Raw genomic sequence first — 20,920 nt, forward strand, 5'->3', positions numbered from 1 at the left:
GTATCGGATTCTTAAAATAGCATCTCACGTAATAAGAAATTCGCATACTTCTATAAAATCATTATACAAATTATCGATTAAGATGTAGTACCGATTCTACAAAAATATTTATTGTTTTTTCTCAAAGTTTTATGTATAATTCAATAATGCATTGTTTCTGAACAGCTTTTTTATATACATTTAAAAACTTCATATTTTCTTTTTTGCGATGTTAACAAGGAAAAATAATATGTTACGTAAATTAGTAAGAAGGGCATTTTTGTATATATAACATGTCAAAATAAGTAAGATCACTGTGGTAAATCGTTGCTAGCGATTGTGCACCTCTGCTTTCTGCGTTCGTGGTACAATGTATGTACTCGAGTAAAAGCTTATTTGTTATTCTCATATAACCTCGTTTTATTCGCAGTTTTTATCCGAATCAAACTGTATTCGAATAATGCGCAAGTCTGCTTTATTCGGAGACATGTTCGAATAAAAAATCGTTCGTTATTGGCCAACAACTTCGTTCTATCCGCAGTTTTTATTCCAATCGCAATTTATTCGGAACGTTATACGAATAATGCCAGCCCGCGAATATGTAGATTCCATTTAAATGACACATTCATTCGATATAACAACTAATCGGCGTACGAAAACGAAAAACAACGAAACCTGTTGAAACCAATGAAAATGTAAAAAACGAAGTATCAAAGTGACAGAAGTTATGCAACGTACACATACATAAAAGAATTTCAAATCGGAAAAGATAAATTTCAGATTCAAGGAACATGGAAAGTCGATGTACAGCGGTGCAATTGAGGCATGGAAATGTTTTCTGAATTTATAGTAAAGGAATCGAACGCGACGCATAAATGGCAGAGAATCGAAGCCCGGTTATGCATAAATCGTTGAAGTGGGCGTAACCCGTGATAAAGCGATCGCCGGACGAACCCCGGCGAAACTGGAACTTCAAAAGACTCTCGGCTCAGCGTTTTCGATCCTCCGTGCTTTTTGCTCCCCTTCCCTCGGGGAATTTCCTACGTCACGGGGAAGAACCGCTGTCCTACAAATTTCCAAGTCGCTTCATCATCGTTGCCCATCAGTCACCAAGAAAGAACGCTTCATGGCGGAAGCGCAGCCGCTGCAAAGCTTTGCAAAAACCATAAGAGGAGTAATGAGTACGAAGAGAGGGAGAGAAAGAGAGATACGAGATAAGTAGGTGGTAGAGATTACGATGAAAGAAGAAGAGGAGGGCGAACCTTGTAAGAAGCAGATAATTATAGCAATGGACAATTAAACGTTACTGCAGCGCGATGAATAGCACGATTTCTAATATAATTGATGAGCGATTAACCATCGTGTGACTCTATTCAATTAACGGTTGATGATTCGAATCCTGGTTAATTACAATTATATCGAGGAACGATTTAACAGAATTGTAATTAATCATGTTAGAAAAGAAATCGTACACTAAGCTATTTAAGTAGATAGGAATTTCTAGAAGAAATTGAGCTTCTAACGCGCATTGTGTTTTAGATGCAATCGAAGAGTTTTCGTAAGAAACACTGCGAGTGCCAAGAAATAAATTTTTCAGGAGGAAAAGAAAGTTGACGTAGCTCGAATTCACGAAAAAGAAAAGTGTATGTATGGAAAGTTAGTAGTAATAGTGCGTCAACTCTTAATTGTAAAGAAAACCCAATATTCCATTTATTTAGGTGCTCTACACAAAAGCCAAGAAAAAATTAACTAATGTTTATTGTATTTATTGCACTTATATTTCCTTTGTATAGAGATGACGTTGTAATACCATTTTCCAGCAATGTTAATGACTATTTAGAATGGGAAATTGTACCTAAGTTCTATCTTACAGTATTCTCATTATATGTAACATATTTTTCAATAAAAAAGTAAAACTTTTTAATTTTGATACCTACAATATTTTCTACAAACACTTTTCAATTTACTATTGTTTTTGTGTAAGGTTTCACATATGTGTATATAATTTGACCTAAGTCAAATCTAATATCTGAAGTAAAATTAAGCAATATAACATCAAAGAATATCGTCATTTTATATGAATATTTGTTTATAACTGTCAATATATTAAAATTTATTTTAAATAGTTTTAGAGTTGTATTCGACTCATGTTTGATCATAATTTCATCAAATATTTTTTCATGCACTAAAGTTTTTAGTGCAGGTATGAGCAAGCAATAATAGTAACAATATTCAGAATAAAAATAATATTGTAGCATTGTACATTAATATATTGATCAGAGACTAATATGTATATACCTACATAGAATAAGTACAGTGAAGGGTATAAATGAATTAGAAAAGACTCAAATTAGTAATAATTCAATGAGTAATTAATATTTAAATTATACTGAAAGTCGACAATTTATTGGAAAAAAGAACAACATAGATGAGATATTAAATATCATCTAAATTGATATGATTATGAGATCATAGAGGAAATTGGAAAATGAAACTTATTATAAAAACAATTAGTGTTTCAAAAATTAAACATTTAATCTTAGAAAAATCTAATTTTAAAAACAAATAAGATATTGAAAATTTAGAATGTAGGGCAATCACGAATATTTTAAATCATAATTAATTTTTATTCATATTGTTCAAATTTTAAATCATATTTCATAATTGAATGTATATAAGCTTGATATTTAAAAATTCTTTTATACTCATTGAACGGGAAAAGAGAATTTAAGTAGTCGTCAAATATGGAGGCAAATTTTATTGCCAAACAAGATACTCTTAACACGAGGGTGAAAGTAAATGAACTACGAGTAAGCTGGTTTACGTTCAACGAACATTAAACTTAAATTACGTATGTACGTGTAATGACCCTATTTAAAAATGAAGTTTAAGCTTATAAAATTAATGGGATATTCTAAAGCCAATTATTCATTTAATTAATAATGAAGGCTACAGTGCATCAAACTAATAAGACTCCAAGGTCCTAATAAATATTTTGTTGATAATTTATATGATGTACACAATTTATGAAACATAACAATTAATGTAGAAATGAGAACAAAATATATTTCGTGTTTTCACGTCAATACAAATATAATGCTGAGGATTAATTTCAAGGAGATTTCAAGAAGTTTCATTTCAACATTGTAACATTACATTACTGTATTTAGTTATTCTACAAAATTGTTTTTCCACAAATTGTGAATAAGTAGATACAATTTATATAACGTTATCTATATAAGTATTATCTTTTTATTATTAAGTATCTATATAAGTTATAAAGAAGTATTAATTCAAATCTTGGAAATAAAATAATAAATAATAATGCAAATGTTTGCTTGAGAATATAAGTTCAGCAGAACATAAGTTCCACAATTGTACAATTAGAGTAAAATTAGAATAATTTGTATGTGTATTTGAAACAGAAGTATGGATGTACATGATAGCTAAATAAAATGTGAGAATGAGTGAGAGTGAGAAGTACATAAGCCAAAGAAAGACTCGAAGCGATATTCTTGTATTCACGGTGCTTTATCTTTCATACGTTAAACTTGATAAATTAAAGTTAAAGTACCTACCAAACCAGTGATCTTTCAGCACAAATAGGTTAATGCTTTTTCATAGGGAATACTTAGCTGAATCGATTAATGTCATAAAAAGTATGACATTACGGTGGTTATTAAAAAAACCCAGTCACCTTAATATCTCAAAAAAGAAGGTATCAAAAAATGAAGATTTATTCGCGCGACCATGCTCCTTAAATACAATAAATTTCACTTGAAACATTTTTTGATAAAGTCAGTAGATAAGGAATTATTCCAGGCGGTAGCTTTTACTGACTTCAATCTGTGTGTTCCAATTATTTGAAACAATTATTTTGAATCAAATAATGATACATACAAGATTTAGAAATTACAATTAGTTTGAATTACCTAAACAGTGAAAGGCATAGGGTGAAATCGCCATTATTTTGAATTATCCAAGTAATGACAAAAATTAGGAACAACTAGAAAGAAAGACGAACTGATAAAGTGGATTTACGTGTACGTCGTATACGTCAATGATAAATATATTCTGGTGATAGTATATTAACCCTTTCAATACATTGGAAGAATGGAAAGATGCGGTAGGTGTGACACATTAATCAGCAGCAGCATCGACCGGCACTTGCTTCCAGCCAAGGCGGAGGCCAACCAAGAAACCGACCCCTTTTCTCCGTTGAATTTCAAGGGGATGGCCGGCTCCTTCGTGCCTTAAACCACACCATTATTGCTTTTTCCAAGAAACGCAGAGGCATTGTGCGCCATTAAAGCTAAGATGGACCGCACTGTGCTCCTATCGAATACTTCTCTTAAGCGTTGAAATAACTGATCTATTCTTCTCAATTATTATCATCTCGTGGAGATTATGATTGTGACATGACGCGGAGTTTAGATATTTCTAGACAAAAGGAAACGACGAATGAATTTTTAAGTACATGCAATTATTATATTTAAGTACATGTAATTATATATAATATAATTAATTATATAGATGTGAATGATATACAGCAGTTATGCGTATTTTTATTACACATATTATAAATATTATAATTATAAATTATTATATTATACATGTACAATTATACATATACATACATTGCATGACTAGAAGATTATTGGATATGTGTGTGAGTTTCAGAAGACATTGTAAGATCAAGTCCATCTGCGGACTGTGAAGCCGAAATTAAGCGATAAAAGATTGAGAAACTAAGAGATCACGGAAACAATTTTTTCAATGGAAGATTATCGAATTATTAAGATTGAAAGGTTATTTAAAATAACGCGCTTAAGATGTAGATGATGGAATGTGCGAGGGGTAACTTGATTTACAAAGCTATTTCATTTGAAGATGAAAGCACGTTTCTTGGCATAAATAGATTCTTCCATGGAATTTTTAAGAACGACGTTACAACTTTTATTCGAAATAATTTTCCTGTTTCTGTATAATTGGAATGGTACGGAAGTAAAGAATTTCATAGGAAAGACGCAGAAACTGTATAAGAAATCCGCGTCTCTGAAATTATTTCGCAATACTCGGCCATTTGCTTTTTTCATTCGTTTCAGATAAAAAATTTTGTGTTTCCATTTTTCGCAATTATAAAGTATATGACGTATTTTAATACAAAATGTCATTTATGACATAAACGTCAGTCGACACAAAAATGTATTCTAAAAATTCAATTATATACGTGATCGTGAATTTATCGTGTGTAAATTAAATGTCTTAGTATGATTGACGAAAATAATCAAAAACAGAAGTTTCATAATTCGAAACTTGCAGTTAATAGACGGGCGTCTGATAGGATTTCAAACACATTTCTTATACTTTATAAAATAATTACTTACCAACCTATTTTCTTCAACTTCAACTTCAAACCTATTTTCCGCTTATTTTCACATGTAGAATCACCATCTCACTTTTTGTACCACGATTTCGGAAACACTCGTATAAAATACATAAAAATACCAGATATTGAGTATTTTACACAATTATTTTGTAGCATTTTGTTAAGCGGTAAAGTGAAATCACACAAGACAAGAGAGACATTACCGGGATATATTCTTCTTTTCACACTTTTTTCTGTCCGCTGATTTATTTGTCTTTTTCTCGTTTTCGCTACTAACCTCAAAAATTACTATACCAATTTATCACAACTTGTTATAATAAACTAATTACATAACTTGCTTTACACGAAAATTCTAGAGATCACTGATACTAAGATGATTCGTAAATTCTACGTCACAGAGATTGACAGAATACTAAGAAAGAAAGCCTCGTTGTCGTACGACACAACGCAATGCGCCATGGCGCTTCATGATCTCACAGCGATCTGTACGCGAAACACGGATGTCTTAATTCACTTCCGGCCGATTAATACGATTTCCAAAAGGAAGACAAATGGCGAACACAAAAGGGGAGGAAAAAGGCGTAGGCACTCGAAGGTAAACGTGGAAAGGCGAGTTCCGAGCCGATAAATGGCTGCAAGTCGAGTCAAAGGAGGCTGGTCCAATTTAAATCGCAGTTTGTTCCTTAGTGCCGGCTGCTAAGGCCAGCCATCGCTGAATGGATCTCCATTATGAATGGCCTCGTGAGATTTACATTCTGTCGTTGCACCGCACCCACTCCTGCTTATATGTTATGGCAATTTGCCTCATCTCTCTGTAAAGGTTTCCTTTCTTTTTCCTTCCCTTCCTTGGTAATAATCGATGATAGATATTGGTAACGATTGGTCGTGGATATCGACGAGAATATCACATGACAAGTTTTATTGTACACGTCTATCAGTTACTTCACAATTTAACATGTCGGAATAAGCGAAGGGCGTTGGAATCGGACTACGGATTTTTGTGCACTTGTGGGAAATTTGAGGGTGCAAAAGTGTACACAATGCATACAATGTACGGTATAATTAAATTACAAAACAAAATATCTAAAATTATTAATTATAATGTACGATTTTACTACAATTAGTTTATTTAAAATGGATTAAACAGGTGTTGATTAAACGGAAGAACGATGGTTATTTAACGTGAACTAACCACAATAACGTGCTATAATCTAGACAACTCAATAGTTAACTCGCAACTCTCGTCTCACCACGATTCCAACGCTCTCTCTCTCTCTCTCTCTCTCTCTCTCTCTCTCTCTCTCACGCGGACCACACTCTCTCGACAACACAATTCGCACTCTCTGACTTCTCAACTAACACTGACTGTTAATTCGTCTTTGTCCCTTAGCAACCCCTTGTCTTTTCTCTTAGCCCCACCACCCACCGCAACCGTTCGTGGCCAGAGTCACGTAGACTATTTTTTTGCGCAACTATTCGATTGAAGGACCGATAATACATTGATGGGCCTGATTAGGCTTTCTCGCGACATTGTTTATGGTTCGCCCGGTTTCTCTTAGGCCTTTCGTCCACGATACTACAATAATACCTGGTAGATGAAACAAATTTCTATTTTGATTCCGCTTCTTCAGTTACGTTCGTGAAGATAAAAAAAGACATAGAAATGTGAAGTATGGCTGTTACACAGGCATGTTACGAGTTGTTTGAACCGCTCACGGGCCAATGCGATTGACTCGGCTTTTTGAACTTTTTGAAATTTTAATGCCAAAGTACTTATTGGTCGAAGGTTATATTATACATATACAATTTCGTTAATTCTGCTTCTTGTTTCGTGGAATTAACGAATTTGACAAATAAGCGTTTCTGGTTTCAAACGTGTGTACATTTCAACGTAGTTAAGGTGTCTTTTTAAATTTATTTTTTAATTTAATTTAATTGATTTAAATTATTTTCATGATCACACAATTATGATAACGCTAAAGTTTTCTTTTGTAAATTTGTCCATAACAAGATAAGATCTATAGCCAGTGTAAATCCGCCTCTTCGCTGCATCAAATCCAGTTAAAAATTGCTTACATATTTACCTGTCTGCTATCCTTACCTCAGACATGTTGGAAGATACAATATCTTAACAAATTTCTGGCTGCAAAAATAGATTTCGATTAACCTGGCTTTCACAATCAATTCACGTTCAACTATCCAACCAGGTCATGCTGAATATAAAATTGTATTATTTTTAAAAAGAACGAGTGAAAGTATAATATTTAATTTCTTTTTCACTGTTGGAGTTTGTATTACGTACAATATGCATCCAACAAATAAGTGAGTCTTGGATTTTCTACTTTCATGCATGCAATCATCGAATTAATGTCAAGGACAATCAATGAAAATGAAAGAAGAAATGGAAAAACATATGTTCTTATTATATATAATTAAATATAAAAATTGTACAAACCACTGACTGAGATTTTCAATTATTAGATAATTATTAATTTAATTAGAGATTATCAGATACAAAATTACGAGTATCAATAAGAATAATTTAGGAAATCTGACAATGGCTTGCCAGTAATACAACCGAAAAATATTGCGTGGAAGAGAACAAAAAGATAAGATCTGCAGGATCCATCAAATCGAAATATTAACATAATCTATAGTTTCAAACGATAAAACAAAATCACATGCGATAACAGTAATTTCGCCATGAAATAGTTACCATTAGCCCATACGTTAATAAATAAATATATTGTTACGTAAAAATACAATTTATTCCAATGAAAACGGAGTTTTTATAGAGTATTCGAAGATTTTCGTAGAAAATCGTAGAAGCTTATTTGTTTATAATCGTTTATATGTACTATTTTATTTTTCTTTGAATAAACGCGATAGTTTATTCTATAATTTGGAAACAAATTTCAGGGAAATGAAGACTATTTAGAATAAAATTGAGTCGCGAATGAAAATTTGTTTGATAAAATAACGCGCTCTCTTTAAAACGCATTCTTTTCGTATAATATACATATTCATGAAACAATTTTTAATTACCTTTTTAATCTATGAAAACGAAACTTTCACGTGATACATTTCTTGTGAGTTAAACGCAGCCGAGATTATAGGGGGAAATATACGAGAAAATGGATAAATCGTTTAATTAAAAGGAAGTTTGCTTAATGAAAATACCCGCGATGGAAATAAATGAGGACGTCATCGACGCGATGAACAATACTGAACCGAAGGAAATTATTGACTTTATGCTTAACGAACGTGTCGCAAATCTTTCCAAAGAGTCTATCATCGTTATAGGACGTACATGTACGTCATTAACAACTTGAAGATGCGTAAACACACGCGAAGCAGTGTCCACCGTGTCATCGTTCAAAAGCTGCAATTATTCGTTTCTCGGCATCTATTAAAATTTTCGTGAGCTTCATCAGAGCACTTGAAATGAAAATAGGAACGATGAAACAGACAATACTTGCTTTAAAGATTTTAATTAATTCGTAACTTGTGTTTAAATGTAACGACGTGATACAAACCTAATTTTATTAATTTATAGTTGACAAAATTGTTGTACCAAATTCATCGTTTCTTTGTTTATTTTACAGCATATGCGTGACAGTGGTTGTGCTTAATGTTCACTTTCGATCGCCGCAAACTCACAAAATGGCGCCATGGGTGAAGAGAGTTTTTATCCACATCCTTCCTCGCCTGCTGGTTATGCGGAGGCCCCAATATAAATTCGAAACAAATAGGTAAACGTTTATTATTGTGCATTTCTATTTAAACCAAAAGAGTTACATTGTTAGAAATCGAATTGAACCAACTGCTCTCCCACTCGAAGACGTTTTGACATATTAAAGATGCCCTTAGCTTATCAAAGGAGAAGAGAAGAGGCAAAAGAAAGTTAGTAAAAATGATTTTAATTTAGAAATATTCGATAAAATCAATAGAATTTTCGATAAAGTCATAAATTATAAATAAATCATTTTCAAAAGCGTTCATTTATTTTCAAAGAGATCTAATAATTTGCTAGTCTATTCTAGTTAACACAAGAAAACAGATATTTATATTGAAACGATAATGCTCTTTTTTCATATAAATTTTTCTTAATAGAAATACGTTGCTTCCTCCGTTACAATACATTTTTTTAATTTCCTGAAATTTTTTAAACCTACCAATTAAAAAGAGATGTTAATTAAAATGGTAACAAAAGTCTTCGGCCTCCTCTATTTTAGTATTTATTTTAAAATCTGTTTCCTTGATCCTTCATTTTTTTTACCATTTATTGTCTGAAAAATTGTTATGTTCGTAGAAAGTTTAACGAATAAACTTTCCCGATACGTACTCCGATAAAAATGGCTCTCATCTTTTCACGACCAATAACAACATATGTAACGTGGTTTCTACAGAGAAAAATATATGTATATTATATACTATTGCTGTTTTTTTAAATAAATAACAGATTTCATAGATGAGAGAAACTACAGTTTGTTGACAAATAAATTTTACTGTATGCACAAATTTATATGTATTCGCAGATATAGTTCTGGCAGAGTGCTAATGAAAACAGTCGGAGGGAAGGAAAAGCCCTTCTATTATCCTTATCATCCATCTACTCAGGAGGACAGCGAAGAACATCTAACACCCAAACGATTTCACAGCCGCATGCGTGCTGCATCGAAGGAAGACCTCTCACCTTCCAGGTATTTTCTGTCAATATAAATCATTCTTAGAAATTATCTTATTGTTTATACTATATTACCTTATTATTTTTTTTATTACCATATTTACAAACTTGTACAATTACAAGTTCAAAAGTCAAGCATTTAGTGATTTTTTATCAGAATTTTAGTGATTCCAAGAAGTGAAAAGGCTATTATACGAATATATATAGTTACAGGGAAAATAATGGAAATAAAGGTATATATTTTGTAAGAAGAATAAACGATGGATAAAATGGGCGACGTAATAAGCATTTTTACCATAATTATTAATTTGTCAGAGAATCTTCTTTTAAACCTAATTGTATGGTTGTATGTGTAACATAGTCTCTAATATTTATGGTACACCTAAAGATAATCTGATTTTTAGTGCAGTGATTTGCGGATTATTTTTATCTCATTAAACGATTCTTGTTTTTTCGCCGTTCATTTAAAATTCTATTCTGCCCATGATTGTTCATCTGTTTTGTTTCTTTCCACTCACTGAACTTTTGACCAAATACTCGGGAATTTTCAAAAGCTTTCCATTCCATAGTTGATAAAACCACAATGTGGATTTTCCGCCTTTTGTGCGTCTTTTTCTAATTTCGAACTGCTCTCCTTTGTTTCGGTATTTACATTTCTATGCAAATTCGGAATTCCGGGGACCATCTGTTAACATCAATTTGTGGCTACCGATTCGATCATATTGTCGTATTATCCTTTTGTTGTGGAGAAAATGGTATATTTGATTCGTAATGTAATAACGTTTTTCCGGAAATTTCATTATTCCGAATATTATAACAATTGTCTTTATTTTTTCATTTTTCAAACTTATTGCACAAAGCGTTTAAGCAAATGTCACTGAACTATTTTCTTCGTATTCACAGAAGGTTTCTACGTTTAGTTTCGCGGTTGAAGTTTCGAAAAGTAACTAAACCATATATTCAGCCAAAAGTGCTCGTATTCTCATAAAGCACAGCTTAACATACTCTGGAAAGGCGTTGTAGCTGGCATTCGTTTAACGTAAATTTCTTCTCAAGCTTAATTAACCGTGAATAATTCGCACGACCATGTATCAAAAGTTGCTTAACAAGTAATTAATGAAATAATTGACGCCATTATGCGTTACGCTTTTATCCTATTACGAGATTAAGTAACAAGATTGCACGACTTTACTGCAAAGTCCAGTTTAAACAAAGTTGGAGTGCCATAAAGAAACTTCTGTAACCCGAGTAAGGCATTAAATTGAGTTTCTAGCGAAGATAATTCCGCCCATATATCGATAATCTAATGAGACATAGCACAGAACGACAATGGCAACAGAATTAGACTACATTAGGAATGTTACGACCGCTCGCGAAGAGACGCGATCGCGAGAAAACGCGTCAGCGAGAGGCATAAATTCTCGCTACGATTCTGATAATCGACGTCGCGAATCAGTCGTTCCCCTGTTTCGATTAGGATAACAGAGGTAATTCAAATGATTGTAACAGTGAATTAACGGGGTTAATATAAGCTTCTATTTTTAACAATATTTAAAATTATAATTAACACGTTACAAATGATTCAACGATGATACAACTAGTTTATTATTATAATTCGACTCGACTTTATGATATTTCTCGATGTATTCGTTTGACTAACCTACCTCGATTTTATTCCTCTGAACCTCTCGACGCATTCGGTTTGAATCCTCATTTGCCACTGACTGCCCTTCGATTTTGTCCTTTGTCTTCTCTGGGAGATGACCCCCACCACGCTCGGGTCTCGCAACCGTTCGCGGCTATGGTCACGTATGCCATCGTTTTTGTGTAGGTAAAATAACGGACGAAGGCGAATCGATGTTTTTTAAAACTCCCTGCTTGACAACAACTATGCGCTTATCGCTACATTGTGTATATCTCTCTGGTCATGTAAGACGATCTGTCTGCGATATTGTAGTACCAAGGGAGACGGTTAGGGACACAACCTATAGTAAGCCTAGGGGCGTAACAAGGAACTTGAAGCATCAACAAAAGCATGGTCACAGAATTCAGAACTACACGATCTACGTTAATTTCAATCATACTGAATTTCTTTATGATCTCTAAACAAAATAATAATAAAATTGTTCTTTCGATTCAAATGTAAATTACAGTTCGCAGCCTCTTAATGGTAACGAAATATGATTATAAATCAGACTTTAATAAGAGTATACAAGAACGTTTTTATATCTTTATAAAAATTCAAAGTCTGTATAATTTCTAGTGGGCCAAATTACTATGTACAAAGATAATACAGGCAGACAGACTGTTAGCTATAAAACCTAATTCGGTGCAAATATATTTGACATTTAAACACTTTCCATCTTTTTCAATGTATCAAGATACTCAAGTCTCGATCGTAACGTTTCTAAAGCGTAGCGAAAATGACGCGATCTGAAAAAACGATAATATTCAAATACGATGATCGTATTCCACATTTTTAATTAAATTAAAAATTTTGAAAATTAAATACTACGGTAAGTTTGATCGATCGCACTGCGAACAACTTTATTTTCACATCTTTGTCAGCAAGATATAGTTCAAAAAGACATTTACTTCAACTAATGATCACAACCCAAATTAAATTAAGTTTAACCACGATCTTATGTACATGCTCGTCATAGCGAGACACAGGGCGATATATGAGAAACATAAATATCTATTTTGAGAACAATCAAGTAGTGAATATAAATGATTTCTTAACGAGATACACATCCTGAAATTACAGAATGATTTTAAATTACGATAGGGTAGAGCAAGTAATTTATATACACCGGTTATTATGGTAGAAGGAAATGTTGTAATCAAGTTACATTGTCTTGTTCGCAATTTAGCCTTGCTGACGGTGCAAGGTTCGGTGGAAGTTGCTTAATCCACGGGCCACCGTTACCACCGCTTCCTCTTCATACAGAATGCGAGGATCTCTCTGTTTCTGGCGAAGCAGGAATCGAAGAGGTGAAAAGTCCGGTACTACGAAGTCCACCAGCCTTCTCGCATTCGCGTTGTCCTCCCGAAATTCACAAATCCTGCATCTGTGTGCGTTTTATCGCAGAGCACACCAAGATGCTCGAAGACTCGACTAAGGTAATTTTACTCTTAATGTGACCTTTCTAAAAGCTTCTTTTAATAAATTTCGTACACCGTTATGTCTAAATATTTTGTGTCTCATGCTTTGATTCTATACGACGAGTATATAGTAACGTGCGCGTATATTTTTGGAAAAATAAACGAAGTTTGTAATTCATTGAAACATGTTTTCACTTTGTTCTAATATCCACGTATTAAGCTTCAACATAAAAGGCTATAATCTCTTCAATTTGATATGTATGTGTATATTATTCGTTCGTGTAGTTTACGTCACTACGATGACATTGAAAGTCTTTGCTCGGATGAAAATGGAAAAGGCAAGAAAGTTACTATATAAATCGAAGATGCTACAATTGGTTCTCTTGATTTTAAAGAGAAGCAGAACTAATCTTCGCGTAAATAACCATTAGTACACTTTACTGTAGAATCTAATACGAATAATTTGTAAAAAGGTGAAAGAAGACTGGAAATACGTGGCGATGGTCTTGGACAGACTGTTTCTTTGGATCTTCACTTTGGCGGTGCTGGTTGGCACAGCTGGCATCATCCTGCAGGCTCCCACCCTCTACGACGACCGAGTACCAATTGATAAAAAATTCAGCGAATTCGCAACCACGACGGTAGTAAACTGTCCGCCGCAATAGTCCATGCCCGAGCCCTGCACCGTAGAGAAAGACTAAGGACCAACACCCGGATGTAATTTACTACCAACCCGGAATCCCACCCTAGTCTTAGGAACTTCCAGATTCCACTGCTGTTCAATAACGAAATTACGGTAAAAGGGCTCCATTCCCCAAAGCAATTGCAAAGTATACGACAAGCACCAAGTTTCACAAAGGGAGAACAAAGAAATGAAAGGACGAAAGTTGAAGGAAATACTATATGAGATTATCTTTCTATATACCCTCTGCCACCTCCCGGTATCGTCGTGAAATCTGACGTTGTTCCTAAAATAATAATAATAATAATAATGCAAATTGCTACACGGACCGATACGTTGGAAACGATGCGTCGTCAAGGAGAGAATACTTTGGAATGTTAACGCTTTAGGTTGAGAAAATATATTTGCCAGAAGCATCGTGGAGAAAATCTATTCCCTGTGACTTTCCTTGTTTCGATCGTTACGAACCTAAACAAACGAACGACTGCGACGCGATTATCGACCGTCTATGAACCTTGATTTATTTTCCAGCTTCGTTCGAGTATTGCCGTTGTGAATAAAAGAAACGATCGACTCGTCGATACGTTGCGAACAATTTTGGAAAGGAACTTATATCTACATAGTCTGCTCAAGTAAATCGTAATATGAAGCTGCCACTATTTAAAATCGGGTTATCTTAAAGCAACAAGCTAATTAACGGTACATTGTAATAATAATCTAGCTAAGCCCATGGCGGCTCTGATCGAACTACCGGGATGCTCGAGTAGATCGAACGAACAAACAGAATGTTGGAACGTTGTTCACGGTGAATACAATTGGTCCCGGACTAGGGGTTACGAACATTCACGAGTAAACTGTCGCGTGTTTTATATATCCCGTTTACCCGACATGTTAAGAGAAATTATTCTAGGTATCACGATCGTAGGTAGCTCGTTGTACGACACGAATTTAGCGTGTAACGTTACGTATAACCGATTAGTTGTAAACATTTAGGGACGTACCCGTTTGTACGAATGTATCTATAAGGGAAACGGAGCAGAGGAAAGCATTGATTTGAATGTATGTGCATCCAAATGTCACTTGAGATTGTTACTCGATATTTTGTCCTTCGAACGTTTTTCGAAAATCGCGCAAACGTATTTTCCACTTATTCCTTAATTTCGCATTTTTAATGGCAGGAAGCGATTTGTAGCGAAAAATTAAAAGACTATATTTCATTCGTTATGTATAGATCTACCTATAACGATAATTCGTTTTGCATTTTTATTGCATTTTTGCAAACGCATAGCAAGCAATTGAAAGTGAGAACTTAAAAGAGTATATCTCATCTATTATCTACACGTTAAATTGAAGCCGAGTTAAACTTTATTTGTAATGTTAATCACGTATCGTGTATTAATCATGTTAATTATGTAATATACATTTCGCATCTAATAGGAATCCAATTGCTTTTTTAATAAAGTCCGCTACGTTTCCTTCGATCAGTTTGAAATAGTTAGAAATTTTCTGAGTTATACAAAATTCGAACGACTCCGTCTTTTATGTAAACGTGCTAACAAAACCGGTTTTTGTGAAATTACAGTAGTTGGTATTTCAAAACACGTATTACAAATAAGTTCTTACAAAATTTGTCTAACGCGTATGCAGTTATAAAAATGCGAAAGTATCTTTCTTTGAGATATTACTGGAACTAAATAATACACATCTAAGCAAGGTAAGTATTTGTCAAACTAAACAATTCGTGAAACTTGCATAATTTCACGCAAAATGGAAAATAGGAAAACGTAGTGGACATAAAATATTTCCGTTTGTTTTCTTTAGAATATTTAGCGTATCATACAATGTGTTCATTGTCGATATATCGGTAATTAGCACGAAATATAACTTAACAATTTCCATTCGTCGTTCGATGCATACTATCTCGAGGGACATTTCGTTGCACACATGTTATACTTCGCCTCTGTAAAAATATTGTATTTTGTAACAAGAGTCGAAACCCGCGAGACATTACGATAATAATAACCAATAGTTCTGTAAGAACAAGTAAAGCATACGAATTCTAAAGCTGATAGATGTAGCTCATTGAACAACCGTTGATGTCGTTGTTCAATGCTGTAGTACGTGGTTGATGTCACTGTGAGTTGTCTTCGTTCCTTTTTATTCCGTTTCGTGTTCATCCGTTTCTTTCACTTACATTTTCATTAGATAATTATGCGCTATATACAAATATGTACTGTCGCAGTTAAATGATCGTTAGTTGCGCCTCGTGCGAGCGGACTGATATTCGCGAGAATTGTAACACAACGTCGGAGAATCTGCGATTCCTTGGCAAAATTCACGAATTACCAATGCTCAACGATAATCGTTCATTTCTAGCTTCGTTAAACTCACGACTACTTTTTCGCGATAGATGGAAAAAGCCTTATCCGGACATTTTGCGACTCGACTCGGCGAATCCCTAATTCTTCGACGTTTCTTAGATCATATTCGTAGCTGAGAGTAATAATTTTAACGCATCCAAGGTACGATGCCTTACGTCACGTTGCATTGTAAATACATTTGTAGGATGAGAAGTATTGGTTCCGTAAATACTGCCATTAGAAAGCGTTGTTAGTGTGAAAGACGTTTTTGAGTCGTCGTATTGATAAGCTCCGCGGTTCCTCCTCAATCGGTAGCTACTTGTAAAACACGTATGTACGAGACTAGGCTGATAACGAATCAATACTCGTCACTGTACCGTGAGAATGAAGACAGCGAACGAAACAGGAAAGAAATTAAAAAGCAATTTATTGGCTACGAACTAACGTACCTATTTTTTCATATAATCGCAAGATTTTTCATTAGCGAAGGATTCTGCTTTCGATAAAAGGACTCGCAGCTGCCTTGACTTCATCGTCGCGCTTCAAACGAACGAAATCCGACGTATTTCCCTAGTCGTAACGTTTTCCACCGTTAAAAATTCAATTACTGCACGCTGCTCGAATCTCGTTGACATTGCATTCAACGTTGAACGAGCGTTCAAGCTCGTCGTAAACACAGAGGAAGCTATGTAGCTACAAACTGAACGTAGCCGGTGCCGTTTCCGCTGCTTTCGTTCTCCAGTTACACGCGAGCATGCGTTATTTATCGACCTAGCCTCGTGCAAAATTAAATAAAAATTAACAAAAAGTGGGGCATCAAGTTCAACATTGACCAACGCGTAAAAATTTCAATGTCGGAGAACAAACGGATGTAAACGATAAACGAATGGTTTCTGATTGATGGAGAACCGATCTCGGAACACGTAGTGTCGGAAGACAAGTAAAAGTATTTGCTACCTGATTGAAAAATCGTCCAGTGAACGCCGAACGAATGTTAGAACGAACGGGAAGTCGCAACGTCGACGTTTCGGCCGCGATGTTCCAGAGGCCACGATTCTCCCTTAGAGGAACGAACGAGACTTGCAAGAGGTTTACTTTGCACTAAAACGATAGGAAAGAACGCACACATTTTCTATGATAGAGTCAGTTACTTATTTACATGTTAACATTGTAATTACGCATTAGTGCGTCGAAGCAGTTGTACCGGATCGCAAGCTCGACCCCGCAAAGCTACGAGTCTTAAAGTCTCACTTTGACAATAGTAGATTATTCGAACGATGATCGGCTATTGTTACATTGATATTTTAACAGTTGTTAACCTGTCGCTGTAGTTGTTTAGTTGTTGTTGACGATGAAGCAGAGCGGTCGAGGTAATTGTCCAAGAGCCACGAAGGGGAAAGTTAAAAGTTCTTGAAAGCGAGAACCAGAGCGCGGTATTTAGATAGTAATTAGCGGCATAGAACAGATATTATATATAAATATATATATATATATTAAGTCTAAGGTGTGTAAATAATATGTACATAGCTAAAGATAACGTAAGCCAGATATTATAAAGCGATTGAGGTTTTTTTACTATTGCAAAAATCTGGGATCACGCGTTGCACGAAAGGGTCCCACGACGCTGTTTAAAAATCGTTGTAACGCGAAGATGGTCGGTAGTTGAGATTCATTAAACGTCATTTTGTTTGATCAATGACAACGAACGAGTCGACGTAATTTCGTTTTTCTTCGTTGCTTCGTTAAGCTAAGTGTGAGTGTAAGTTCCGTGCTGTTTCTGTCTGTTCTTTCCATGGCGTATGCTATACGATCGCGTTTTGTCGTAAGATTGTGTCATAATATTAATATTTCATAAGAATGTAAACGATTTCTGTGTTCGCGTGTGAAATTTCAATCGATGTTCAACTAATCGTTACGGATGTAATATTTTCAAGTTTTTATACACAATTGCTCGATCTTAAGCGAAAGATAAAAGAGAATGCATTCTTCTCGTCGATGGAGATTCTAGACCACAGCAGTTTGTTCAAGCGTGTAATTGTATTCCTCGCGATAACTTCTCTACTTTAGTTCATTCGATAACGATAATTCACGTTTATAATATTTTCATTCACGCAACAAATACATATATATATATAAACGTTAACGGGTCTCGTCTAACTATATTAACCTTAGGATAAAATCGCAATGCTGCAGACGATAACTTGCTAAGTGGAGTCATTGGTCATCGTGGCCTTCGCCTGGAACTGTACTCAACGTTTTTCCCAGCGGTAAAGAGTGGTGTTTTGCCGACGAAACAAGCAAAAACAACGCGGATTCAAATCGTTCCTCGATGCACAATTTATACAGAATTAAATGGAAGAAGGGAAGAAACAGGAGCGTGCTTGTTGGCCCGTATCTTGATCGATATTTAAATAAAACTGCATATATTCTGAGAGCGATCGCTATGCGGGTGTTACCTGAAACACGAATGGATTTTAGTATCGAATCTTCGTGAATTTCCTGTATATTTGTTTACTGAAATTCGGAAGATACTCGTGCGACCTTTGTTCGTCAAGAATCTCTGAAAAAAGATACAAAACAAAATTCGATGTTAACAAATTACCTTCACCTTTTAATACCTTGTTCTTTCGCCGAGACGCTGGTATTTTTTTAACGTCTTTTTCTATGTGTTATAAAATTGGAACCGACAAAAAGCAAAGATTCGGCGATGATAGGAAAGGGTTGATTTGCAAAAAGTTTCGAAGAACGTTTTTCTTGAAGGCTTGGAAACTTGTAAGTAAAAAAAAAGAAAAGAGCATTGCGCAAAATGCCGAGGAATTAATTAAAATCAATCGAAGCTCGTTACATGTACCGTAACCATCGTTAAATAAACGGAATATGTAATAAATTTAAGAAGATACGGAGAAATCGAACTTAAAACATATTGTACACGTATTTTCAGCGTAACGATATATTACAGTTGGATCGCGGATTTTTGTGCATTCAGCAAAAATGTGAAATTAGGAAAATGTACAAAATGCATGTAGCACGCGAAAAGGAAAAAGATATTTGAAGCGAAAAACTACTTGTTGCGATATTTCACAGGTGAAATAATAACTTTATGTAAGTAGGTTACATTTTTTCATGTTAATAAAAATAGAAAATTGCATAAAGATCCACAGTCTAAATGTAGTACATCGTTTGACTTAAAAACGATACAATTTTTCGTAATACCATGAAACAGATACATCGATTCTCGATAAATTCAACCTACATTCTTCATTTGTATCTCCTACTTCGTATGTTACAGTGCCAAGTAAACGCGCGACAAGCCTAAATCGTATAATGACAATAAACGTTGAAAAACAACCAAACAATCAGTCATCGTGAAATCTGCTCTTTTCGATTATCTCATCGACTCGCGAAAACTCGACACGACGTACGAAAATGTTCAGTCATTTATGATATTCTGGGAGCGACAATGAAGAAAAATTCCATTCGAGTCAAGCGATCGGCTAACGTGGAACGATTGAAAGGGAGAAAAGTAACTTGTCACTTCCAGAACTGCCAGAATTTCTCTTCTTATCACTTCATTATGAGTTGACTGTCCGAGACTCATTTATATCGACACCCGCGTCCCGATCTTTGACCACTTGACACGTTTTAATGCGTAACTTAATAAAAGGTAGCTTAACAATTCCATACTTGAGAAATATTAGTGACGTAGGCTAAGGATGAGTAAGGATATGGTTACATTATAACGATAATTATAGTAAACGAATGTACTGTATAGCGATAGTGCTATTTAAAATGAGAAAAATAACGAGCAGAAAAAATAATAAGGGAGAAAATTATCCGAGTATTGACTACTATCGTTAGATACAACTACTATGTATATCGTTTGTTAAATATGTACCTATAAATTATTGACGACCGTTGTTCTAAGACTACACGATGTAAGGACGAGATTCTTGTTGCTTGGTTTTGTAATCATGCTTGATAAAAGCATTCGAAGAATAAAACTTGTTGTCGTAGAAATCTTTTTTCTCGTCTTTCTACTAGAAACTCATTTCCTATCAAATTCGTTAAAATATAAAATATATTTAGAAAATACGAAATAAATTTTCAAAATTTAAAAACAAAAGGAATAAATTTGATAAATCAAACAAATTTAAACTGTTTCGTCCGATCGAAAACATAAACAAAACAAAAGCACGCCGTTGCCTTTCTTTGTCTCTCTCATACGATATGTTTTACGACATTGCAGTTAAAATATCTTTTAAACTGGTCATTTGTCGTGCCTAACCTAAATATCCTAATACCTTTTTGTAGAGAACTACAGAAAAATGCATTAAATAATGTAAAAAAATATAACATACCAGCTTAAAAAATAATAATTTCCATGAATTTCCAACGAATCAAGACTTTCCTGGAAATTTTTAATAATGCAATTTGTAATCAATTGAAAAGTCGATTAAATTCTCGCGCGCAGAATCGTTCTTACGCTTTAAATACATATATTTTGTTCGTTGCAATTTATCGAAATATCTCGAGATATTAGCTGATGCCTGTTACTTTCTACGAACATATCTTTGTTCAGTTTAATATCGTTTTTTTGTTTGGGACGTAATAAGGTCGCTACTGAAAACATGTGTTTTTCAAGAATTTGTCGAGTCATTGTACACGCTTGATCGGCGGGTATCCCTATACCTCCACTCCTCGTCACCATAAACCGCGAC

The 20,920-nt window shown here is 34.4% G+C and overlaps 1 protein-coding gene across 2 annotated transcripts in view; it reads left to right on the top strand.

The window, feature by feature from the left end:
* Positions 1 to 20,219, top strand: part of nAChRalpha4 (nicotinic acetylcholine receptor alpha4) — a 384,984-nt gene extending 364,765 nt beyond the window's left edge. For both annotated transcript variants that reach the window (XM_033347108.2, XM_076618476.1), the window contains 4 exons: positions 8,974 to 9,120; positions 9,907 to 10,071; positions 12,929 to 13,178; positions 13,634 to 20,219. In XM_033347108.2, the coding sequence (XP_033202999.1) occupies positions 8,974 to 9,120; positions 9,907 to 10,071; positions 12,929 to 13,178; positions 13,634 to 13,825 (754 nt within the window). In that variant the 3' untranslated portion in view covers positions 13,826 to 20,219. The remainder of the gene's footprint in view (positions 1 to 8,973; positions 9,121 to 9,906; positions 10,072 to 12,928; positions 13,179 to 13,633) is intronic.
* Positions 20,220 to 20,920: the final 701 nt, after the last annotated feature.

The sequence above is a fragment of the Bombus vancouverensis genome, chromosome 5, assembly GCF_051014615.1.
Source record: "Bombus vancouverensis nearcticus chromosome 5, iyBomVanc1_principal, whole genome shotgun sequence".
Classification (NCBI taxonomy): Eukaryota; Metazoa; Arthropoda; class Insecta; order Hymenoptera; family Apidae; genus Bombus; species Bombus vancouverensis.